Raw genomic sequence first — 20,776 nt, 5'->3', positions numbered from 1 at the left:
GTTGTTACCTAGGGAAATATGGTCAAAACAGCCTCGTGCCTGCACTTCCATGACTAGTAGCACATCGTGCTATCATGCTCCTCCACTTCTTGACTGCAAAACAGAGATAAAAAAAGTCTAAACATGGAAGGGGCATCACTGCTAGGAGCAGGGCTGAGTCTGGGATCTGCTTGCTTGTTTGCTACAGTCTCTCAGGCAGGGAGAGTGACAAAAGCATGGGATGTGGACAGCAGGAAGGGAAAGATCACGCCGTGGCTAGCTGGGGCATGCATGCAAACACATTTAATGGAGATTGTGTGCTCTGGTGGGAGAGAATCAGCCTTCTGAGGGAAGCACTGGGGGCTGCGCTGAAACGTGGGCAGGATTTGGCAAGAGCTGTCTTCAGTTTCTTGTGCCTAGGTGAAGGAATCCTCTCATGTGACTACAGCCACCTCAGGCTTAAGGCTTTCATTCTAAACTACGTTATAAAGGACGTTTAGACGTGTGGGTAAAGGCGTCCTGTGGATGTCAGCGTCCCCAAACGGGATGCTCTGTCCATGAGCAATGTCTCCTTCCCTCTCCCTTTCTCACCTTCTACTCAGTGCAGAAGACATCCAGATGACCAACTCAGACTAGATGCCTAAGTTGTAGACAGCTGAAGTTAGGTGAGATGAATTCCAGCCTCAGTGCTGTGGAATTACGAAAGCATATTAGTATTTCTTTAAAACTGAACATCAGTATCTATGCCAGCAAAGAGAAGCTACAGAACTCAAAGGGCGAAACAGAAAACAACAAAGAACAACTGAAAATATTTTATTTATATGGCCCAGCTGCCTTTACACGGTAGTTTTGGAAAGCACACTTGTGTGCATTAGGATAGCTGTGTTATTGCCTTCCCTGCGGCTCAGCCTGCTTGGCCTCCATTGCTTCCCTCCTCTAGCAGCAACTGTATTTGCTTTAACTTTCTCACAGAAACACCCTGCTAATCCAAACTTCCTCATTCCTGATGCAAAACCATTTTATAGTACCCTGAACAACTGTCTGGAGGTCTGGAGCTTCTTTCTTGTGTTGAAGTGGATGTTTTCAACCTGTCTCAATACATCGAGTTTGATTTAATTATCCCTTCTCTTCTAGAATATTGCTCCCAAGCATCAGATACGCTCTCCCTTGCTGAAAGCACACTGGAAAGAGATGACAGAGCCAAGGACAAGCTTTCCTGGGGAGATGGCTGGTAAAAGTTTTCCATTCAGGTACAGTCAAACTGTTTTCCTTTCCTACATAATTCTTGCCAGAGTACTATCATGGATTTTGAATCCTAACTTTGATCTGAAATTAAGAAAGGGACCTGGAGCAGGTAGCAAAGCTATGATTTGCCTCTTCTAAATGCAAGGAGAAAATGGAGCTACTTGAATGTTTTTCAGTGGTGATTAAGATCATCAAATAGGCTCAGCACATAGGAACAACCCTGCACATGTTTTAGCCCACATATTTCTATAGCTTCTCATTCCCCCCAGGCAATTCTTTCTCCTGGGCCACCATGTTTTTAAAACAAGGCTAAGGTGGGCTCTGATGGACACCTCCTGCAGCTTCCCCCAGCATCGCGCAGCTGCTTGAGCCCAAGAACAAATGCTCCTCTCTGGAAGCCCCAGAATATTGGTATTTCAATTGTAGCTGGAGAAGGGCACTTAAAGGGCCCTACTTCACCCTAAATGATCACTTACGGATCCATTTCCGCACTTGGGGTTGCCAGAGACATGCGGAAGTCCACTTTGACCCAGACCCTTCAAGGAAGAGGCTCTCAGGTCATGAATATCCACTTGCCTTATCCTGCTTGACCTATAAAAAGGGCTGTTCTTCATGTGATTCACTGCTGTTAAGCACTTGGAAGCATGATCAAGTAGCCCATATCTATTGCTGGGATCTCCGGCTGGTTTCCCAAGTCTGGTTTTCACTTCATGCCCTAAGTTCTCCAAAGTGATTTTGTGGCTGAAAGATGGTTCTCAGAAACCTTCACTGAGAAGCAAATAAAAAGGGAACATACACAACTCTGCTACCAACCCTTCCCTAAACCAGGGGGGAAGTTACCTCTCCTGGAGAAGAGAAGTGAAAGGGTTGAACATATCCAGCACCCAGTCATCACCTACTGCAAAGCTTTTAAGTCAGAAGGAAAGAGCAACCAGTGTTTAGTTCCTTGAGTAGCTGTAGGAGGAGGACCAGAGGGTGTGGAGAAGGTGAAACACGGTGTTGATACCCTCCATTCCAGTCCACGGGTAATAATGTGTAATAAGATAAAAGATTCTCCTTCTCCAGCCTACCAGCAGCCATTCTTTTTACTAGATCTATAAACAGACACCATTCCCTAAAAAGCTGCAATCAGTAAGTTTTTAAAGGTGGTGAGTGAAGGCACCTCTTGGCTCCCTGAATAAAAGCTGCCCTTGTAGCTGTAGTTACCCTAAACCCATACAGGAATTCACCCTGCACACACCCAGCCCCAGGGATCCGTATCTATCATCTGTTACCTCACTGCTCACCATTGAAGACCTCCATGTAAGAGCTAATGCTTTGTACATGTGAAGAAACTACATCAACATGACAAGCCTGTTTTTAATGTAAATTAAACTTTTATGGACACAGGAGCGAGTGATTCCTAGATGACAGGACGTAAGCACGTCACAGGTGAGGTAAGACATGATATGTTGCCTTGAATACTTTACTGGGACAACTAATTCTACACTCAGTGTCTTTTCTTTCTCATTTTCTTCCATCCTCTATTTGCTTCAGTGTTGCTGCCTACTCTCAGCCTGTTCCCCTAATTTATATCAAACTAATTTAGCATCCAGACCTTTATGTTGCGAATATCAAAGCCTCCCTATCCTACATCCTGCTCAGTACAGCTTTTTCCTTTTGTGGGGCTCTCCGCTCTTCACCATTAAAAATGCTAAGCTCCATGCTCAATACCCCTTCATCTCCAGCCCCAAGATCTGACCCATTCCCTCACTATTTTTTTTATGAGATGAATATTTTTTTTATGAGGCTTCCCATTTTATACTAAGAGCAGCAGGTGGACCCCTAGCCAAAGAAGTCTCTGAAGGGAATTGAACATACAAGATCCTCTGCTGAAAACCATAGAATTATCATAGAATCATAGAATGGCTCAGATTGGAAAGGACCTCAAAGATCATCTAACTCCAACCCCCTGCCATGGGCAGGGATGCCACCCACTAGATCAGGTTGGCCAAGGCCCCATCCAGCATGACCTTGAACACCTCCAGGGATGGGGCATCCACAGCTTCTCTGGGCAACCTGTGCCAGTGCCTCACTACCCTTACAGTGAAATTTCCTCCTAACATCTAGGCTAAATCTATCCTCTTTTAGTTAAAGAACATTCCCCCTAGTCCTATTATGATCTACCCGAGTAAAGAGTCCTCCATCTTTTTTATAAGACCCCTTTAAGTATTGAAAGGCCTCAACGAGGTCTCCCTGGAGCCTTCTCTTCTCCAGGCCGAATGTCCCCAGCTCTCTCAGCTTTTCTTCATAGGAGAGGTGCTCCAGCCCTCTGAAGAGTTGCTCCAGTCCTCTGTAAAATCAAGGTCTGTAGGAGCATTGAGCAAAGGGACATGACCACTTCTTCCATCTGCATGTAGAAAGCTAACAGAGCTGTCCTCAGGGCATCAGATGGAGCATAAAGATTGATGAGATCCCCCCAGAGGAAAGTATGTTTTTCCCTCCCAATCCAAGACAAGAGAAGAAGCAAGCAGGTTTAGGGATGATCCTTTCCTGTTGACAGAAGGTTACCAAGACAGGCTGTGGTGTCTGACTCCATGCAGATATTCAAAAGCCGTCTGGACATGGTGCTGGACAACCTGCTCTAGGTGGCCTTGCCTGAGCAGGGGATTCAAACCATTTGACCTCCGGAAGTCCTTTACAGCCTCAGCCATTCATCCTGTGATTCTGTGAAAAATGCAGAAAAATCCAGTTGCTAAAAACACGCAAGCAGGTGCCAGGCATTGCTGTGTACTGCTAGCAGTGTGCTGCCAGGATCCCTCCAAGGCCTTCTCTGTGAAGGAGCTGCAGTGACAGAATTTTGGAAGGAGAGGAAAATATTTGGCTCACAAGTGCTGCTAATCTGAGATTCAGCAGAAATGCCCTGCTCCTGTCTACCTACATGGCAATGAGGAGCAAGGCCTCAAGGGTTTGCTCGCTCCCCTCCAGGCAATTTCAGATCTTGGCACCCAAATACTCCAAAAAGCACCTCCAAAAATACTCACTAATATCACCTGCTGAGTACTCTGTATCTTCATCTCTTGCTATTTTAATCTTCCACCTGTAAAGCAATAAAGCAAGTGTGAGGACAGGCAGATGAAAAGCAGGGAAGCCACTCAGCTACTTTGGGCAGCAAACACCCAAGGTAGGCAGGAGCCAGTTTTGCAGCTGAACCCAAAACATGTCTAAATAAGATACCTGAGACTGACACAAAGTGAAATTTGTCTGTGCCTCAGTAAGAAACAGCACATACTTCCTTACAGGGCCAACACTGTCCCAGCAGTGAGGTGAGATGGCGACCTGTCCGCTACAGTCATTGTCCCCGTCGGATTAAGGGTATGTGGCTGAGGGAGGCCCTCCTGTTGAGTCATGAGGTTCAGAAAGGACCCCCTTGCTTTCTAAACCCTTTCTCAGAAAGGAGCCTACGTGCGGCTGGATCCAGTCCTAGTCCCAGCCTTGGTCAAAGGTTTATGTCTAAGGGATTGTGTGTATAGCTATTTATTATTTCCCTTATTATTTCACTCAGAGGGTGGTGAGGCACCGGCACAGGTTGCCCAGAGAAGCTGTGGATGCCCCATCCCTGGAGGTGTTCAAGGCCAGGATGGATGAGGCCCTGAGCAACCTGATCTAGTGGGTGGCATCCCTGCCTATGGCAGGGGGGTGGAACTGCATGATCGTTGAGGTCTCTTCCAATTGAGCGATTCTGTGATTCTGTGATTCTATGATTATTAGAGTCAATGTTTGCCAGTTTCAGAGCCCTACCGAGGACTTTCACTGAGATAATTTTACAAAGTTGAAAATTCAGGTGATTTATTGAGGTGACAGATATAACAGATTCAGAATTGCCGTTAATAAATTCACTTACTGCAATGATTGATCTCCAGTTAATAGTTCGGCACTGTAGTTATCAATGTTTTCCCAGGTAACATCCAACAGAGTTGGAGGCAAGAATGTTACCAACAAGGCGTCCCTGCTTGGGAAGGAGAGCGGTCCAGGCCTGTTGACCTGCCCAAAAATTGGAGTTCTCGTCCTCAGAATAGAGGTTTCTGAATACCAGATTTATATTTCAGGTGAGGTGGGACTAAGTCATTTATCGTGTGCCGATCGGCTCTCAGCAAGGCTTGTTTGGTCAAGAAGAAAAGACGAGGAGGGGGTGAGGCCAACATTCAGTACAGAGACAGGTTGCTTTCCGGCCTTACTTGAAGCAACATCAGGATGCGAGGAGACATCGTTTAATTGCTGCAGAGAGATCACTTAATTGCTGTAGTTGCCAGGCCTATTGTTCAACTGCAAACCTCTAACGTCTGTCCTGTACTTTGGCCAGACGAACAAGATGTACATGTTAATTCCTGTCTGGTAATTAACTCGTGTTCCCGCTCAAGCCCAGTCTCAGCAATTTTCTGCTGATTTTGGTATTTTGACACCAAAAAGCCTGGCAATATTCTACACCCTCTCTGCCCTTGTCCAGAGCCACCATGTCACCCCCAAGCCTGGTGGCAACGGCTCCCAAAAAGGATGATGGCCACCAGATGGCTTGGTGGCACTTGGCGCCCAAGAAACCTCTCTGTTGCCTCACACATTGGCCATCGCTGTTGGAAAGGGTGCCATGATAGGGGGGATCCTAATTTCTGTTTTTTTTTTGTTTGTTTGTTTGTTTTGTCTTGTTTTTTGTTTGTTTGTTTTTGTTTTGTTTTTGTTTTTGTTTGACTCCATCACCTCCCTGAGCAACCCCTTCCAATGCCTGACCGCTTTTTGTGAGAAGAAATGTCTCCTCATTTCCAGCCAGGAGAGAGGCCATTTGCGCCACATCATTCAGAAAGCCCTTGCAGAGGTATTAATGATTTATGACCACTCCATTTTCAGCTTTATTATTTTTAGAAGGGACGGGGCAGAGGGAATCAGTGCACAGGGTGAAGCAAGGGCACGCTGAGATGGCTGCTGAAACACCTCAGGCAACTCCAAGCCCCTTTATGAGAGTATCTGGCTAAAATGTGCGTTCGTTATTTTGTTGAGGGGCTCAGATATTTGTTTGGTTTGTTTGTCCGTCTATCTGTCAGTCGGGGGGGGGTCCAACACCCCCTCACAAAATGGCGCCGCGGCTCCTTTAAGACTTGGGGGGGGAGCGAGGAGCTCAGTCCCTGCCCCGACCCCTCCGCAGCAGGGAGGGGGCGTGGCTCGGAGCGACGAAAGGCCCTGAAAGGCTAAGAGCCTTGAGTGGCATCCCCATGAGCCAATCAGATCGCAGGCTGCGAGGCGGCAGGGGGAGAGGGGGCGGGAGCCGCCGCTGAGGCGGCGGCGGTGGCGGCGCCATGTTGAAGAAGGCGGACAAGAAGGACGAGGAGCCCGGTCCGGCGGGGCGGCAGCGGGGGTGGGCGGCGGGTTCCTGAGGGAGCGGCTCTGAGGAGCTCCGGGGCCGTGCGAGCTGAGGGGATTGGGTTTCCCCGTGCCACCGTTACCGGCTCTCCTCTCGCCGGGCCCCAGCCCCTGCCCGGCTGCGGCCGTTTGGGGGCTCGGGGGGCCGCGGTCGGGCACCTCAGGGGGTGAGGAGCCCCTGAGGCGCAGGTCGGGGCTCGGGGGGCAGGGAGCTGCTGGTGCTGCCCTGAGGCTGCCCCGTTACAGGCCCCGAGCAGCGGGCGGTGGGGTCGGTTCTCGTGCCGGTCTCAGTTTTCCTCTGCTGGGGGTGTGAGGGCTGAGGGATGGAAGAATTAAACGTTAAAAGGTGCTTATGGGAGGAAAAGGGTCAAGAGCAGGGTTTGAAGGGGTCTGTGTGTGTGCAGCAGGGGTTCTGAGGGGTGTTTTTGCTGTCAGCGTGCTGCCCGCAGAGAATTGCCATCTCCAAGAAGTTAAATGCCTTCAGAGTGAAGAGTTAAGCTCAGAGTTAAACATCAGCGCTCTTCAGAAATCTCAAAGAGAAGATGGCCCTCTTAACCGCCTCTGAAACTAAAGGCTTCCCTCCGCTTTCCAGCAGAGATTCAAACTGTATTGGGTACCAGATGTGCAATAGTTGGCATAGTTCTGGTTCTCCAAATGGTGCACAGGAGTCGAAATGGACAAGAGATGGATATGAGCCTCATGCCATGACCTATCCCATTGTCTATCCATTGTCTCCCTCTGCCCCCAAATATTTTTGAAGTCTTCCTGCAGATTTTGGTTTTAGCCACTAAATAACTTCCCAGCCCCATAATTTGGGTGGCTGAAAGGTTGCGAAGTTACGGCACGGAGATGAGTCTCGGATCTGTGGTTTTGTGATGTGCCGTAGCCAGGCTGATTGTGGAGTTTGCTGAGTAGCCCTGCTTAGTGGTGTGCTTGTTTTTCGGATCCCGATCAGCAGCCCCATCCTGCTGTGTTCGGTGCTCTCTGTGCCTGAAGGAATAAAGTAAGGGGACTAGGAAGAAAAAGAACAAATAGCTTTATATAAAATGACTGTTATTAACTACCTCAGTAGTTAATAGTTTTCTCCCTCACCCTCCAGCTATGTTTAAAGCCTGTCACCCATTTTTTCCTGTACCTCTGAATATACAGCTTAAGGAATTGGATTCACAGCTGTTGATGGGGAACATCAGTTATTCAAAGAGGAGTGTCATTGTAGCATCGAGGTGTTTTTGTGAAGTTTAGGAGCTGGTCCTGCATGTACGCTTCTGTTGCTTTTATTGTTGTCGTTTGTGACGAATGTGTTTCTTTAACTGAGAGGTCTCTCTTGTTGTCCAGGTAGTGGCTCTAATCCTTTCCAGCATTTGGAGAAGAGCGCTGTGCTGCAGGAGGTATGAACAGTACCTTAACCCTTTCTGATTGGGAGGAATTAGCAGCTTGAGGAGAAATTGCAGTGCAACTGGCAGGCAATGTGAACAGCGAAGTTTGGATAGCTGATTTAAAATCAGAGTTAATTAAACTATATGAGTTTTTTGCATATGGCAATTAGAGCTTTCTGAAGAGATGCCCTGCCTGGTTTCCTATTCTCATTCGATATACTCTGTTATGGGTCTTCCTGTTTCTCTTTGTGTTCCTCCAAGTAGTGAGGTGAATGTGTGATTAAATAAGATACTTTTGGGGCACAGACAGCAACAAGAAGGAACTTAATTTCAATTTTCTGTTCCCACAGGTTAGTACGAAGTAATGCTTGGGGTACAGATGCTATGGAAAGAACGGAGTTGAAATTTTATAGATATGCTTTTATTTTAAATTATTTAGTTAGTACCAAATGGTAAACTGAGTCATTGTCTCTTGTTGAGATTGCTGCCCATCCAGCAAATCAACCACACTTGAACTGGACATCAAAAATATGTTCACTGGGACATACTTCAGAATAATAACGAAGTTATAAGCTGCTCGGTTGAAAGCAAACTGCTTTAGTTTTTATGGTAAGGACAAATTGTTAGTGTTGGATTATAGTGTAATACAGTATTTGTGCTCTGCTTGCAGGCGCGTATCTTTAATGAGACCCCCATAAACCCACGAAGATGCCTGCACATACTTACCAAGATCCTTTACTTGCTGAACCAGGTAACGATCATTTCTTGCCAGCCAGAGTGCGTGTTCCCAAGGCTTATTTCTGGTAACCTTCGTTGTGAAAGAGGTTTTATAACTCCTGTCAGACTCAGGAGGTAGGTTTTAAGAAATAGAGTGCTTATGCTATAGTATTGTGTGTCCCTTTCTGACTAAGGTGAGGTATGTCTATGTCCCTGAAGCTTTTAAATCTTTTTTCGAGTGCCAAGTGCGAGCTGCTGTTTGGTCTGTGTTCACTGTTGTTGAGCAATTAAGAGTCATTTGTGGTTGCCTGCCTAAAGTAGGAATAACTGAGTTGAGATAAGAGAATAAGGCGTCATTTTGTTTGTGGGGAAATTGGAAGCGTGGTAAGGAAAGGAATTTTACGCTGGGTAACCACAAAAGTTTCCTGCCTGCGTGGCCTGAGCCAGGCGGTATTTGACACAGGGTTACTGCTGGTTGGGATGACCTGTGCTGCTCGCTCTTCATTAGCACCAGTCGTCTTCGAGTAGGTGCCTCTTCAAGCAAGGGCATCTGTGTGGTTAAGAAGCGTGGTGCAAAGCCAGCTGCTGACACAGTAACCTCAGAAGAGGGACCAGAGGTTACAGGGCCGACTGTTGTGGCGCTGTACAGCTGCGGGTGGCGCTCACTGAAGCCAAGTGGGTGACGGTGCCAGTGATGGCCTTACTCCCTGGAAACAAGGTGAGGGAGGGACTGCTCCTCACATGAGGAAAAAGTCTTGAAAGAAGAGAGTGTTGGGATGTGAGTAGGTGCTAGAGGTAGGGACTAAGGTGGAGGCTACTGGATAACGATAGGATTATTTTTCCTCTCACTTCTCGTATTCTCTTTTCAGGGTGAACACTTTGGAACCACTGAAGCCACAGAAGCTTTTTTCGCAATGACTAGGTTGTTTCAGTCTAATGATGTAAGTGCCTGGCGTTTAACGCTTTCTGCCTCCCTGGTTTTTGTTTGCAGTAATTACAAAGCAGCTGAGTGCTGGGCTGTGGGAGGAGGGTGAGGTGAGCAAACCACTTGCTGAAGGCAATTCACTGTTTGGAAACAAATGACTGAAATGACTGCAGCAACACGCAGCTCCTTCTGCAGGTTGCTTTTGGTGGTTTATTTTGAATTCCTCTTGTAAAGAATGTGAATAATGACAGGAAGGCTTAGTATACCAATCGGTATAATGCTTTGAATGTTTTTTACGCTTGCAAATAATCAGCTCTCAAAACAAAAGTTAAGAAGTTGCTTGTAGCTTAGGTGGTTCTATTCCCTAGCACGACTCGCTGTATTTGTTAATCAGCATGCAATAGAGACATGACAACATCCTAAAAATGCTGGATTAAACTTTGGATTTTGCCCGATGTAAAGTCCTTTCCTGGTCTCTTCTGCGGAGGGTGTAGAACTTAGCAGAACGTGCTTCATGGGTTGGATTTCATTCACGTTGGTTAAAATGAGCTAGCACTTCAGTTTTGGGGGGACTTGTCTGAAGAGAGTTCCGTGTGTAACTGTCAAAAGACAGACTGAACATTTTGGAAGCACAACGTGTTTTGTGACCTCTCCCATATCCATATTGTAGAAAGATTATTTTCTAGTGCAAAAACGTCATTTGCTTTCAAAGAATTAAAATGGCAGTGCTCTTTGCATATCTCTGTTCTTCTTTTGCAATAAAAGAGGAAGTTTTAAAGCATTTGGCTGGTAATTGTGAGGTTTCTGCTTGTAGACTTGGTGTACCACTTCGCTCATAAACAACACACAGATTTTCTTTCCGTTAGTCCTATCATTTTGTAAGACATCTCTTAGTTGTTTCCTGATTTGTTTGTTTGATAGTAGGAGGTAAGAGCAGTGTCCAGTTTTCAATCAGGGTTTTACTTGTGTGCTTATGACTTTGTATGGACGTAGGGAAGAGGGCGTACCGTGTCTGGTTTACTCCTAAAACTTGTAGGGAGTGTTCACTCATAATTGCCTGTGAGTTTAATGGTTTTCTGCAATTTGTTTTCACAGCAAACCCTTAGACGCATGTGTTACCTTACTATCAAAGAGATGGCCAATATTTCTGAGGATGTCATCATTGTCACAAGCAGGTACAGCCTTTTCTGCAGCTACCCTATCAGAGCTCTGAAATAATTAGCTACATTTTGACATGTTTGTTTTAACCACTAGGGTTTTTTGTAATTGTGCAAGGATACAGCAAGGGAAAACAAGTTGTTCCATGCCACATATGAAGTGTTAATTTCTTCCTCCTGTGTTGTTATGCTTTCCTTTAAAAACAAACAAAAAACTTATATACACTTTATTAATAGGTTGTTACTTTTTTGTGTTTTCTTTTTTCTTCCACCTTATTGGTGCTGATGCTTTTGCTTTTCTTGATGTTTTGAAGCTGATTTGTCTTGCTTGTTTGTCTGATGTTTTGAACCTGTGGTTTCTGTTTCGCTTTGCTGTGAGAACAATTACGGAAAACAGAGCAAAACTCTGCTCCTTCCAGCACTGAACTGTCAATTTTTATCACTACAGAGTAGAAGTGACAGTTGTTGTGAGAACAAATTCCAGAGGTACGGTTTTTGCTAAGAGAATTTGGTTTTGTCGATTGAAGCTGTTCAGCAAATGAAATTTTATGAGGTAGAAAGAAGAATGGCTGTGCTAAATAAACCGGCTCTATGGCTGAGCAATGTTATGGACTACATATCTGTGTAATGCTCTCTATTTCTATAGAATCCGATGTTAATAATTTTCAAATAGCTGATTATTAAATTGTTTCTACTGTATCTTGGCAGTTATGTGGTAACAGCTTGAAGGATAGGTAAATGAGATGGAGTGGAGTGTTGCAAAAGGATTGACACTAGAGAAGTGTTAACAGGTTGTCCTTGATTATTTCAGTTTGACCAAAGACATGACAGGGAAGGAAGACGTATACCGAGGCCCGGCCATCAGAGCACTGTGCAGGATCACTGATGTAGGTACAAAACGCTTCTGTTGGAGAGATGAAAAGTGTATTTAAAATCAAATTAACTACTCTGTAGCAGGGTGCTTTCTTAGAGTAGAAAGGGAACTTCCACTTCAGGGAGGACTGCTCCGAAGCCCTGTGCTGATGTAGAGGCTCTGGAGCTGTGGCGCTGTAAAGATGGAGTTAAAAATCAGGAGCTTTGGAGTTCTGGTTTCTGCTCTGAGACTGCCTTGCTGTGGGCTTTGTGTCACTGAATCTTCAGGAGCGGGCACTGATGTTTCCCTTGTGTTTTTAGAATTAGGTGAGGCATCCTTCTGAGGGCTTTTTGAATATGTTGTGCATTTGTTTTTGTCTTAGCGTTTATACTTTACCTCCAGGGGTTGAGCATCAATGCTTTCTCTCCCCCTCTTCTCACAGGGTACGATGTTACAAGCCATCGAGAGATACATGAAGCAAGCCATTGTGGACAAAGTCCCCAGTGTGTCTAGTTCTGCACTGGTGTCTTCCTTAGTAAGTACAGCAGTAAATTGTTGTAAATCTGTGCCTTGTGTTGTGGCTGGGAAGGCTAGTCCGCTGCATGTGCAGCTTTGCTTGGCTTTTGTTTTGTTCTTTCTTCATCTCCCTTTCCTTTGATAGGACTCCTCTTTGTCTTCTCGCTGGAAAATAGACATAAACAGCAGCAATGGAGTTTCCTTTGTCTCAAGTAGTCTCTCTGTCTCCTTCCTCGATCTTCTCTTGTTTTAAAGTACTTTGGTCGTACCGCTCAAGCACAAAGTGCTTGGTCATCTCTGCGTGTAGTTAATGTAGAACATTGATTTGTCTGGGGAGGGACTTGTCTTTCTTTTTAAACGTCAAGCACACTGACGGCCATAGAAGTGCTTATCGTTTTGCTGAGAGTAAGTAAAAGCAGCCTGCTCTGTGTTGGGAAAGAATTAGCACCGATGACTGAAAGAACATTTAAGTTATGCAACAGAAAGTAAAAGCAGCCGGCTTTGTGCTGTGTAAAACCCACATCATTGAAATTGCTGCCCTGGTACAACTTCAATTCAAGATTATTTTTGCTAATATCTAGTAGGGGGGCCAGGTGAAGAAGTTTGCTGTGTATTTTCTCTCCATTGTTTACAAGAAAAGGCTGGAAAAGACCTTGTTAATTTAGTATTTTTATTAAAGGGAGAAAATGCAAGTGAAAACATGGTGGTCTGAGACTGAGATGCAAGAAAAACAGTGGTTTATAGGTGCGTAGGATAACAAGACTGGTTGCACTGGGAAATAAATAAATAAAAAACAGGAGCGAAGAAGTTTAGCTGATAGGGTAGAGTAGGGCTTGTGCAAGACCCCGAGGGTGCAAGCGAAGCTGTATTAATACTGACAACTGAAGGGCTCCTCCTGAACTAGCAGCAGGTAGATGGATTGCCCTGGGTTTGTCTTCTGTCTGGTTTGGACATAAACAAAATCTCAGAGTTACTTCTCGCTTTATTGAAACAGGTGTCCTGTTATGTAACTTGGGAGTTATTGTACGTGTCCTAAATACATATCTGGGAGTTATTCTTCGTTACCAGTAGCATGCAATAAAGCAGTAGATGGTCTTGAAGTAGTGAAACTGAAAAACAAGGCTCATGGTACTTCACGGTGCTTCTGCTATCAGCTTGTTTGCAGTCTCAATTTGTGGCTTCTTCCAGCACATGATGAAGATCAGTTACGATGTAGTCAAACGGTGGATCAACGAAGCTCAAGAAGCAGCTTCTAGTGACAACATTATGGTACAGGTATGTTTTGGGGGGCTGCCCCAGGAAGCTGTCAACAAGCTACAGGGTTTTAATGGTGTTCTGGAAGTTCTTATAATAACTTAGAAAAAGGAACTGGTACTCATTTTTCCTTATTCTTTTGTTTTGAGGGAAATGATTCCACAGTTTCAAAAACCATAAATTTCTCCACAATCCCAGTGCAAGACAATTAATAAGTGGCTCTTTAGTGCAATCCTCCGCACTTTCCCTGCGGGTCTTTTGATGGCTGGAATGCTACTGACAGGTTTCACAGTAGGTATTGCGGGAGGAGGGCTTCGAATCTGAGTTTTCACAAATCTCGCTGCTTTCCAGAATACCAGTATCTTTTGTCTTGGCCTTCACAAAATTCGCCAGTTATTGCAGGACCGCAGGGAATAGCCCAAATATCTGTGATAGCCATATTAGGAAAATCTTTGTATAAATATTCCGAACAGTTATGGAAATGACAGTATTTATTTAAGACTAACAATCAGAAGCAAATCTACAATACCAGCTTTGTTTCTGTCCAGTTAGCAGCTTCATTAAGCTTTACTGTGAATCAGTCTCATGGAAAAAAAAAAAACACAAAACAAAACAAGAAAAAAACACTGCAAGAAATTGGAAATGTTCCTTTGTACTTTAAACATAAATGTCTCAAGGATTTTTGTGTGGTCAACTATGATTTGAAGGGCTTGGGGTACCGTGGATATTAAGTATACTAGAAAAGCAAGTGCTACTGTGTATCATAGTTAAGCCGAAGCCTTAGAAGTTCTGGTGTTTAATGGGGAGAAAATGAAGTAAACTAACTTCATGACTCCTTTGATCTTTAAAAATGTATTGAGGCTTTCTTGAGGGTAGGCGGGAAAGGAAAGGAAGTACAGCAGGTCTTTGTTATTTGTCAGGAAACTCAGATCATTTGAGATTAAAAGGTACTTCTGCTAGGAAACAGCAATTGTAAGACACAGAGGGCTGATAATCTGCCTTTTCCAACTGCATTATGCATTTAATATCCTCATGTGTTCCTGTGCACATCTGTTTCTGATCTAATAGTACCACGCTCTGGGGCTGCTCTATCACCTTAGAAAAAATGATCGCCTCGCAGTTACCAAAATGCTGAATAAGTTCACAAAGTCCGGACTGAAATCCCAGTTTGCGTACTGCATGCTGATCCGAATTGCAAGCAAACTCCTGAAGGAATCTGAAGAGGGGTGAGTAAGGAGCAAGGTGTGAATTACAAAATTAATGGTAGTTTGAGGTAAACAGTAGCTCGGATTTTTTTTTTTAAGTATGTGGAAGTCTACACACAGAGCTGTAGTGTTAAAAATGAAGCGCAGGTAAAAGCAGAATGCTAGGCTGAACTGAGTAGCAGTTTGTCTGGTAGTTGTGTGGTGAGTTTTGTGTGTTTTTGTTTTGGCACCACACCAGAACTCACTTTAGAGTACAACTAAAACTGCAGAATAATCTGGAGGAGAGGAGTGTTCTGTACTTTGCCTACTTCGTTGTCTTTCAAACTCAGTACGGATCTATCTATATTACGGTGATACAAACAAAAGGAACTCTATTCTGATCTCATACTAGCAGAGGAGTTATCTGAGAAATTAACCTCCTGATGAAATTTTTTGTCAGTGAAAATTTTTGTTAGTGGTGCGTGATACATGATTAACCATAAAGTATTTGTAAGAGTGCGGGAGTTCTGGCTTGTAGAAGATAAATTAAAAAAGAATAAAAAAGTAGTAAATAGGAAACTTATTGCTCAAATAGGAGTTCGGCAGCGTCAGAAACATGAGACCCAGGGCACTAACTGTGCTTTCGGCCAAGTTCTCAGAAATACAGCGTCAATGATTGCGTGTAGTTCAGCATCACAACGTGAAATGTCATCTCTTTGTAGACATGAAAGTCCACTCTTCGACTTCATTGAGAGCTGTCTGCGGAATAAGCACGAAATGGTTATTTATGAAGCTGCTTCTGCAATCATCCACCTGCCAAACTGCACAGCGAGGGAGCTGGCACCTGCTGTTTCAGGTTGGTCCGAGAGCCCTGTGTCCTGCTGACATGGCTGAAAGAAAGGGCGGTAAAACACGATATAGAGACAGTACAGCATAACTGGAGTACTGGACTCAAAACCTAAATTTTCTGATTGTTCCCAGATTTAGGGGGCTTCTGGCTGGGAAACAACTTGATCCCTTTTTCCTCTTCATCCAGAGCTTTACAGAAGGGACAGGAGAGGTGGCACAGGGTGATGCCTGCCCTTTTCCAGCTGCAGGAAGGGAAGGTGGGAGGAAGGCAGAGGAGAACTTGGACAGGAGATAGTAAAGATGTGTCACTAACTGCTATACAGACAGCCTATTGTTGTTATAAGGTGAAAAACAAGCTTTTTTTTAAATTCACTGTTGATCTTAATTAGCTGTTGAAAGTAGACATCAGTTATTAATAGAGCTGCACGGATGCTTAGCGTGCCATCTGCATAGTTGAATGGGGATACCTCAGACTTCCCTCTCCACTCCCTTTTTTTTGAAAGAGACCACATTTGGTTTTCTGCTGTGGTGATTTCTGACTCTGCTATTTGCACCTCTCAGTATCAAAGTGCTGGCACAAGGCAACTTCCCTTTCCTCATCTGGTATGGGCATAAGGACTCTCATCTTCTGCTCCTCAGACATTCCGGGTGCCTGGAGGGGCAGTACTGGGAGCCAGTTTTTGTTAAGCAGTCTCTTCTCTGTAGTATTTTGCCATCGCTTACTTCTCTTGATTCTTTATTTTCAGTGCTGCAGCTTTTCTGCAGTTCTCCCAAACCTGTCTTGAGATACGCAGCTGTACGGACCCTTAATAAAGTGAGTGCTTCCAAGATCTTCTAAACAAGCCTAAGTCTCTGAGCATCAGAGGAAGCCAGACTTCAGTGCCTAATGGTGTGTCACCTAAACCAGCAACTGCTGGTGTGATTACTGTATTCCAAAATACTCTGTGTTGGAGGATTGGCTTTTCTGTGCCAAATTTCCTGGGGTGACAAAAAATCTTTTCTTCACTGAAGCTCTTTTTGCTTATTTCTAGACCACAGGGCTATAACAGGCTGTAGCTGGATAACTTGTGAGCTCTCAGCTGTATAGGGAAGCAGAGCCCCAGATATTTAATGCTGTGAGAAGTGTGGATAGGGCGTGTGCGAAGGAAATAACGTTCTGGTTTCAGAGCAGCACGCTACACCAGAAGTAGAGCAAGACGTGGGTCACGTTATGTGACTGTCAAACTCATGAGCTGTAACTTTAAGTTAGAGGAGTTCATTTCAAAAACCGAAACAAGAATGCAAACCGAAATCAAAATGCATTGATTGCATCCTGCCAGCAGCGCATGATGTAGGTTTAGTTGCAGTGCTTGAAAAAACAAGGACTTTGATACTTGCTTCACTGAAAGCTTTGGACTCTGCAGGATGGCGCTGCTCTCACGTAACTTTTGAAATTGTTTCCTTTACAGGTGGCCATGAAGCATCCATCTGCAGTCACTGCTTGCAACCTGGACCTGGAAAACCTCATCACGGACTCCAACCGCAGTATTGCTACCCTCGCCATCACCACCCTGCTGAAGACAGGGAGTGAGAGCAGTGTAGACAGGCTCATGAAACAGATCTCTTCCTTCGTGTCAGAAATATCAGATGAGTTTAAGGTGTGGCATTGGAGGCCTCTCCTCTTTCCAGCTGCAGGTTTTTCTCCCATTCTTGTTTTTATGAAGCTTTTCCCACTTTTTAGTCCTTCGGTGACTTAGTCTAATAGAGCAAAGCCAACTTGAAATTCAGAAGGTGTGGTTCTGTGTTTTTCAGCTGTCAAAATACACTTTTCCATTTCCTCTCTCCACTCTGAAAAAGGATAAACATCATTTGGTAGATTCCTGGCTCCTGCGCAGTTTCCTATAAAACTTCGTACCGTCTTCTGGTTGCCTCTGGAGAAGGATTTTAACTGTCTTAATCAAGCCTGGATGACTTCAGTCTGATAGGAAACTTCCAGTTCACACTACTAATTTAAGTTTAATCACTGTAAATTCAGGTGATAACGTGGTTAAGGATGATTGTTTATCTGTACCTGTCCCTCTTACACTGCGGAGTTGCCTTGAGGAGCACAGCGTGCCTGCCAAGTCCTTTAGTCCACTATTGTACGGTGGTTTTACCTTACTGTCTGTATGAGCAAAAGAACCAAGTTTTAGATAGCTTTGAAATTGCAAAGAGCCTTAGTGACACGATGTAACTAAAGTTAGAATTAGGTCAGGATCCTCCCTGGGCAGAGGGGGAGGCGTGGGCCTTGGAACTGCCATATGACACCTGAATGCAGCCCCTTGAGCACAGCCAGGTCTTGCAGCCTGCTAGCATAGAGCTGTTAGCAATCCACGCTGAGAGTCCACCACCAGATTTTATCCTTCCTGTACAAGAACGTAATCTGTCAAAGCGACAGTTCGAGGTAGGGAGAAGGCTGTGCTGCTCTCAGAAAAACAAACGCGTGTGCCTAACGTCCTTCTCTGTTGTTCTGCAGGTAGTGGTAGTACAGGCTATCAGTGCTCTGTGCCAGAAATACCCTCGGAAACACGGCGTCATGATGACCTTCCTCTCCAACATGCTCAGGGACGATGTAGGTTTGAAACGTTCCGTGTAGTTCTGGGCAGGGAGCTCTGACGGTGTGAAGGGTCTCTTGCCTTACAAGACCTCGTTTATCTTGTGGGTCAGACCTGTCTGAAATCTGCTTCTGAATTAGAGTTGGTGCATTAAAAACCCTTCTGAAGAAGTTTTCTTGATGATGTGCCTCTCTTGGTTGATGGGAACTGGGAAGACCCGATGAGATTATCCGGCCCGCCTCCTCTTGTCTGTTTATGTACAAATGTTTTGTTTTGTTTTCTTCAGTGGAAAGAAGTAATTGAAGCGTGAGGGGAACTGTGTAGAACTGCAGTCTGAGCTCTGCCTGCTGGGTGAGTGTCCTTGCTTTGCTCTTCCCAGGGTGGCTTCGAGTACAAGCGAGCCATTGTGGACTGTATAATCAGCATCATCGAGGAGAACCCCGAGAGTAAGGAATCTGGCTTGGCTCACCTCTGCGAGTTCATCGAAGACTGTGAACATACCGTCCTAGCCACAAAGATCCTGCACCTGCTGGGGAAAGAGGGGCCGAGGACCCCGTCCCCATCGAAGTACATCCGCTTCATATTCAACAGGGTGGTGCTGGAGAACGAGGCTGTGAGGGCTGGTGAGTTGAGCTAAAAGGCTGGCGTGATGTCTGACTTCTGCCCGTCATCTGTTTGCATGGAAATCTCCCGTGCACAAGATAAGGATTCCTCCAAAAAAAAAAAAAAAGCTTGTTGCAGACTGATGCTTCCTTCCTGCAGGGCCTCAACAACAAACCCTTTAGAGTGTGGCGTCTTTTTTTCGCATTTTGGGCCTGGTTTTGGAGAGGTATTGGCTCGATCTCCAGAGTGCTGGAGGAGGAAGCCCTGCTGGGGAGGGAGGAAGGAAAATGAGCTGACAAATACTGTATGGTGGTCTTGGCGTTTGGTTTTTGATGACAGCTCTTCTGGTCACCATTTCCTAACTTGTAACCTGGGAACACATGGAAAGCATCCCTCTGAGACCGTACTCTGTACAGATATTTCATCATATAGCTTCTTTTTTTTAACTCTCAAGGCCATAAAGACTACTTCCTTATTGAACTTTGTTTGTATATGTGGAATTTATCGAAGCTGAGCTGAAATGAGAGTAGTTTGGACAGGCTGCTTCAGGTGATCGCTGAGGAGTTTCACCTCCTTGCAGAGTCACTGGCCCTGCCCACCACTGGATGCGTCTGTATGTGGAAAACAAAGATAGCCAGGAGCGCGAGCCACTGCTAAGGGTAGAGGGGCCACAGACTGGAACGAGCTGTGGAGCTTGACCTAACCTCATCTGGCAGAGGATTCTCTTGGAACAGGGTTGTAGGGCGATCAAGCTGGCCTTGGCCTGTTAGTCCCTAATGTCAAACTATTTCCTTTTGAAAATATAGAAATAGTTTAATCTTTCCGTATCTCTAACGAGTTTGTGGCGTGGAAGTGACAACCTTTGTAACTGGAACTTCGGGACAGCAGTATGCACAACGCTCTGGGTCTGCTGTGAAGTCTGTCTGGGCGTAGCGTTCACACCTGATGCCTCCCTGTTTTCTCTTGCAGCTGCTGTAAGCGCGCTGGCAAAGTTTGGTGCCCAGAATGAGAGTCTTCTTCCAAGCATCTTGGTGCTGTTGCAGAGGTGAGTGGGTCTGACTGTGCCGTGTACGGGCTGAGGATTGGTGACACCGGGCGCTTTGCTCCACAAAGAAGCAAGTTAGACCAGGCCAGAACGTGTGCTGGGTCCGCTGGGCGGGTGGCTGCCTTCCTTCCTGGCTGGTGGGAACGCAGGGCTGCCGAATGTGTGTAAATGAAGGGTGTGATGGGTCATGGAATCATCTGACAGTTAATCTGATGTGAAAATTTTCCTTAGTGGGTAATAAATCTACGGTAATTCGATAAATGTGCATTTTTGCATCCCTTTGAAGCAAGAAAATAGATGTCCATGTTATTCATAAATAGTAAAATGTCTGTGGCTGGTCTCAGGTGTTCCAGTTCCGCAGCTTTGCGTGCGTTGCACTAAGACCGCCCAACCTTCCTAAGTTGTCTATTCTGTAAGCGTCACATTCTTCCTGTGTGTAGCACCATAGTGTACCAGAAACCCAGACTATGACTGACTTGTGTGGCGAAATAAATAATTCGAATTATGAAATGCTTCAGGAAAAAGGCAACCTCGGCGTAGGTGCAGGTGAAGAACTGCTGTGACAAGTGACCGGAGCAATGTGGAATTAAAAACAGAATGAGTTGCCAGGAGGGGGAGAAGATCTCTTTGTAAGGCACCTGCTGTAATTGGAAAAACTAGGTGAATGTTTGAGCACACGGGCGTTTTTTCAGTATGAAATAGCAAGCAGCTTTAACACGATGATTTTCGTAATCTTTTTCTTCTCCTTTTTTATCTCAAAACAAAGCTGTTTAATAAAAAAAAAAAGGGCAACTGCATGGTGCAGTTAGCCATAAAATGCAGGCTCCAGGTGTGCGTTCTGTAGTCTAGCCACGCGTGTGAGGTGTTTTGGTGCATCTCCTTTAGTCTTAGGTTTTTCTAATGTGGCACTTGTATACAAGCTTCAGGTTAGCATCTTCTAACTGAAAGAGCTGAATGAAATATCCAGTCTTTTAAAACCTTACATTTTCTGGTCGGTACATCTGGGTGTGACAGCCACCGTGTTGTCTGAATGCTTTTTTTTCACAATTTGCAAATCCATCAGGAGAGCTCAGACTATCACTGCAGTATCAAGCGTCCAGCTTGGTCAG

The 20,776-nt window shown here is 45.1% G+C and overlaps 1 protein-coding gene across 3 annotated transcripts in view; it reads left to right on the top strand.

The window, feature by feature from the left end:
- The first annotated feature begins 6,484 nt into the window (after positions 1-6,484).
- The window catches only part of COPG2 (COPI coat complex subunit gamma 2), a 21,045-nt gene continuing 6,753 nt past the window's right edge, over positions 6,485-20,776 (top strand). For 2 of the 3 annotated variants that reach the window (XM_040545630.1, XM_040545645.1), the window contains exons 1-15: positions 6,485-6,588; positions 7,951-8,003; positions 8,662-8,742; positions 9,578-9,649; positions 10,729-10,808; positions 11,602-11,677; positions 12,086-12,178; positions 13,348-13,434; positions 14,482-14,639; positions 15,320-15,453; positions 16,193-16,260; positions 16,895-17,083; positions 17,941-18,036; positions 18,399-18,642; positions 19,592-19,667. In XM_040545630.1, coding sequence (XP_040401564.1) covers positions 6,552-6,588; positions 7,951-8,003; positions 8,662-8,742; positions 9,578-9,649; positions 10,729-10,808; positions 11,602-11,677; positions 12,086-12,178; positions 13,348-13,434; positions 14,482-14,639; positions 15,320-15,453; positions 16,193-16,260; positions 16,895-17,083; positions 17,941-18,036; positions 18,399-18,642; positions 19,592-19,667 — 1,544 coding nt within the window. In that variant the 5' untranslated portion in view covers positions 6,485-6,551. Of the gene's footprint in view, positions 6,611-7,950; positions 8,004-8,661; positions 8,743-9,577; positions 9,650-10,728; positions 10,809-11,601; positions 11,678-12,085; positions 12,179-13,347; positions 13,435-14,481; positions 14,640-15,319; positions 15,454-16,192; positions 16,261-16,894; positions 17,084-17,940; positions 18,037-18,398; positions 18,643-19,591; positions 19,668-20,776 lie in introns of all 3 variants that reach the window. The other variant, XM_040545638.1, reaches the window with a different exon arrangement.

The sequence above is a fragment of the Cygnus olor genome, chromosome 1 (genome assembly GCF_009769625.2).
Source record: "Cygnus olor isolate bCygOlo1 chromosome 1, bCygOlo1.pri.v2, whole genome shotgun sequence".
NCBI classification, from domain to species: Eukaryota; Metazoa; Chordata; class Aves; order Anseriformes; family Anatidae; genus Cygnus; species Cygnus olor.
This window is presented reverse-complemented; position numbering and strand designations above follow the sequence as displayed.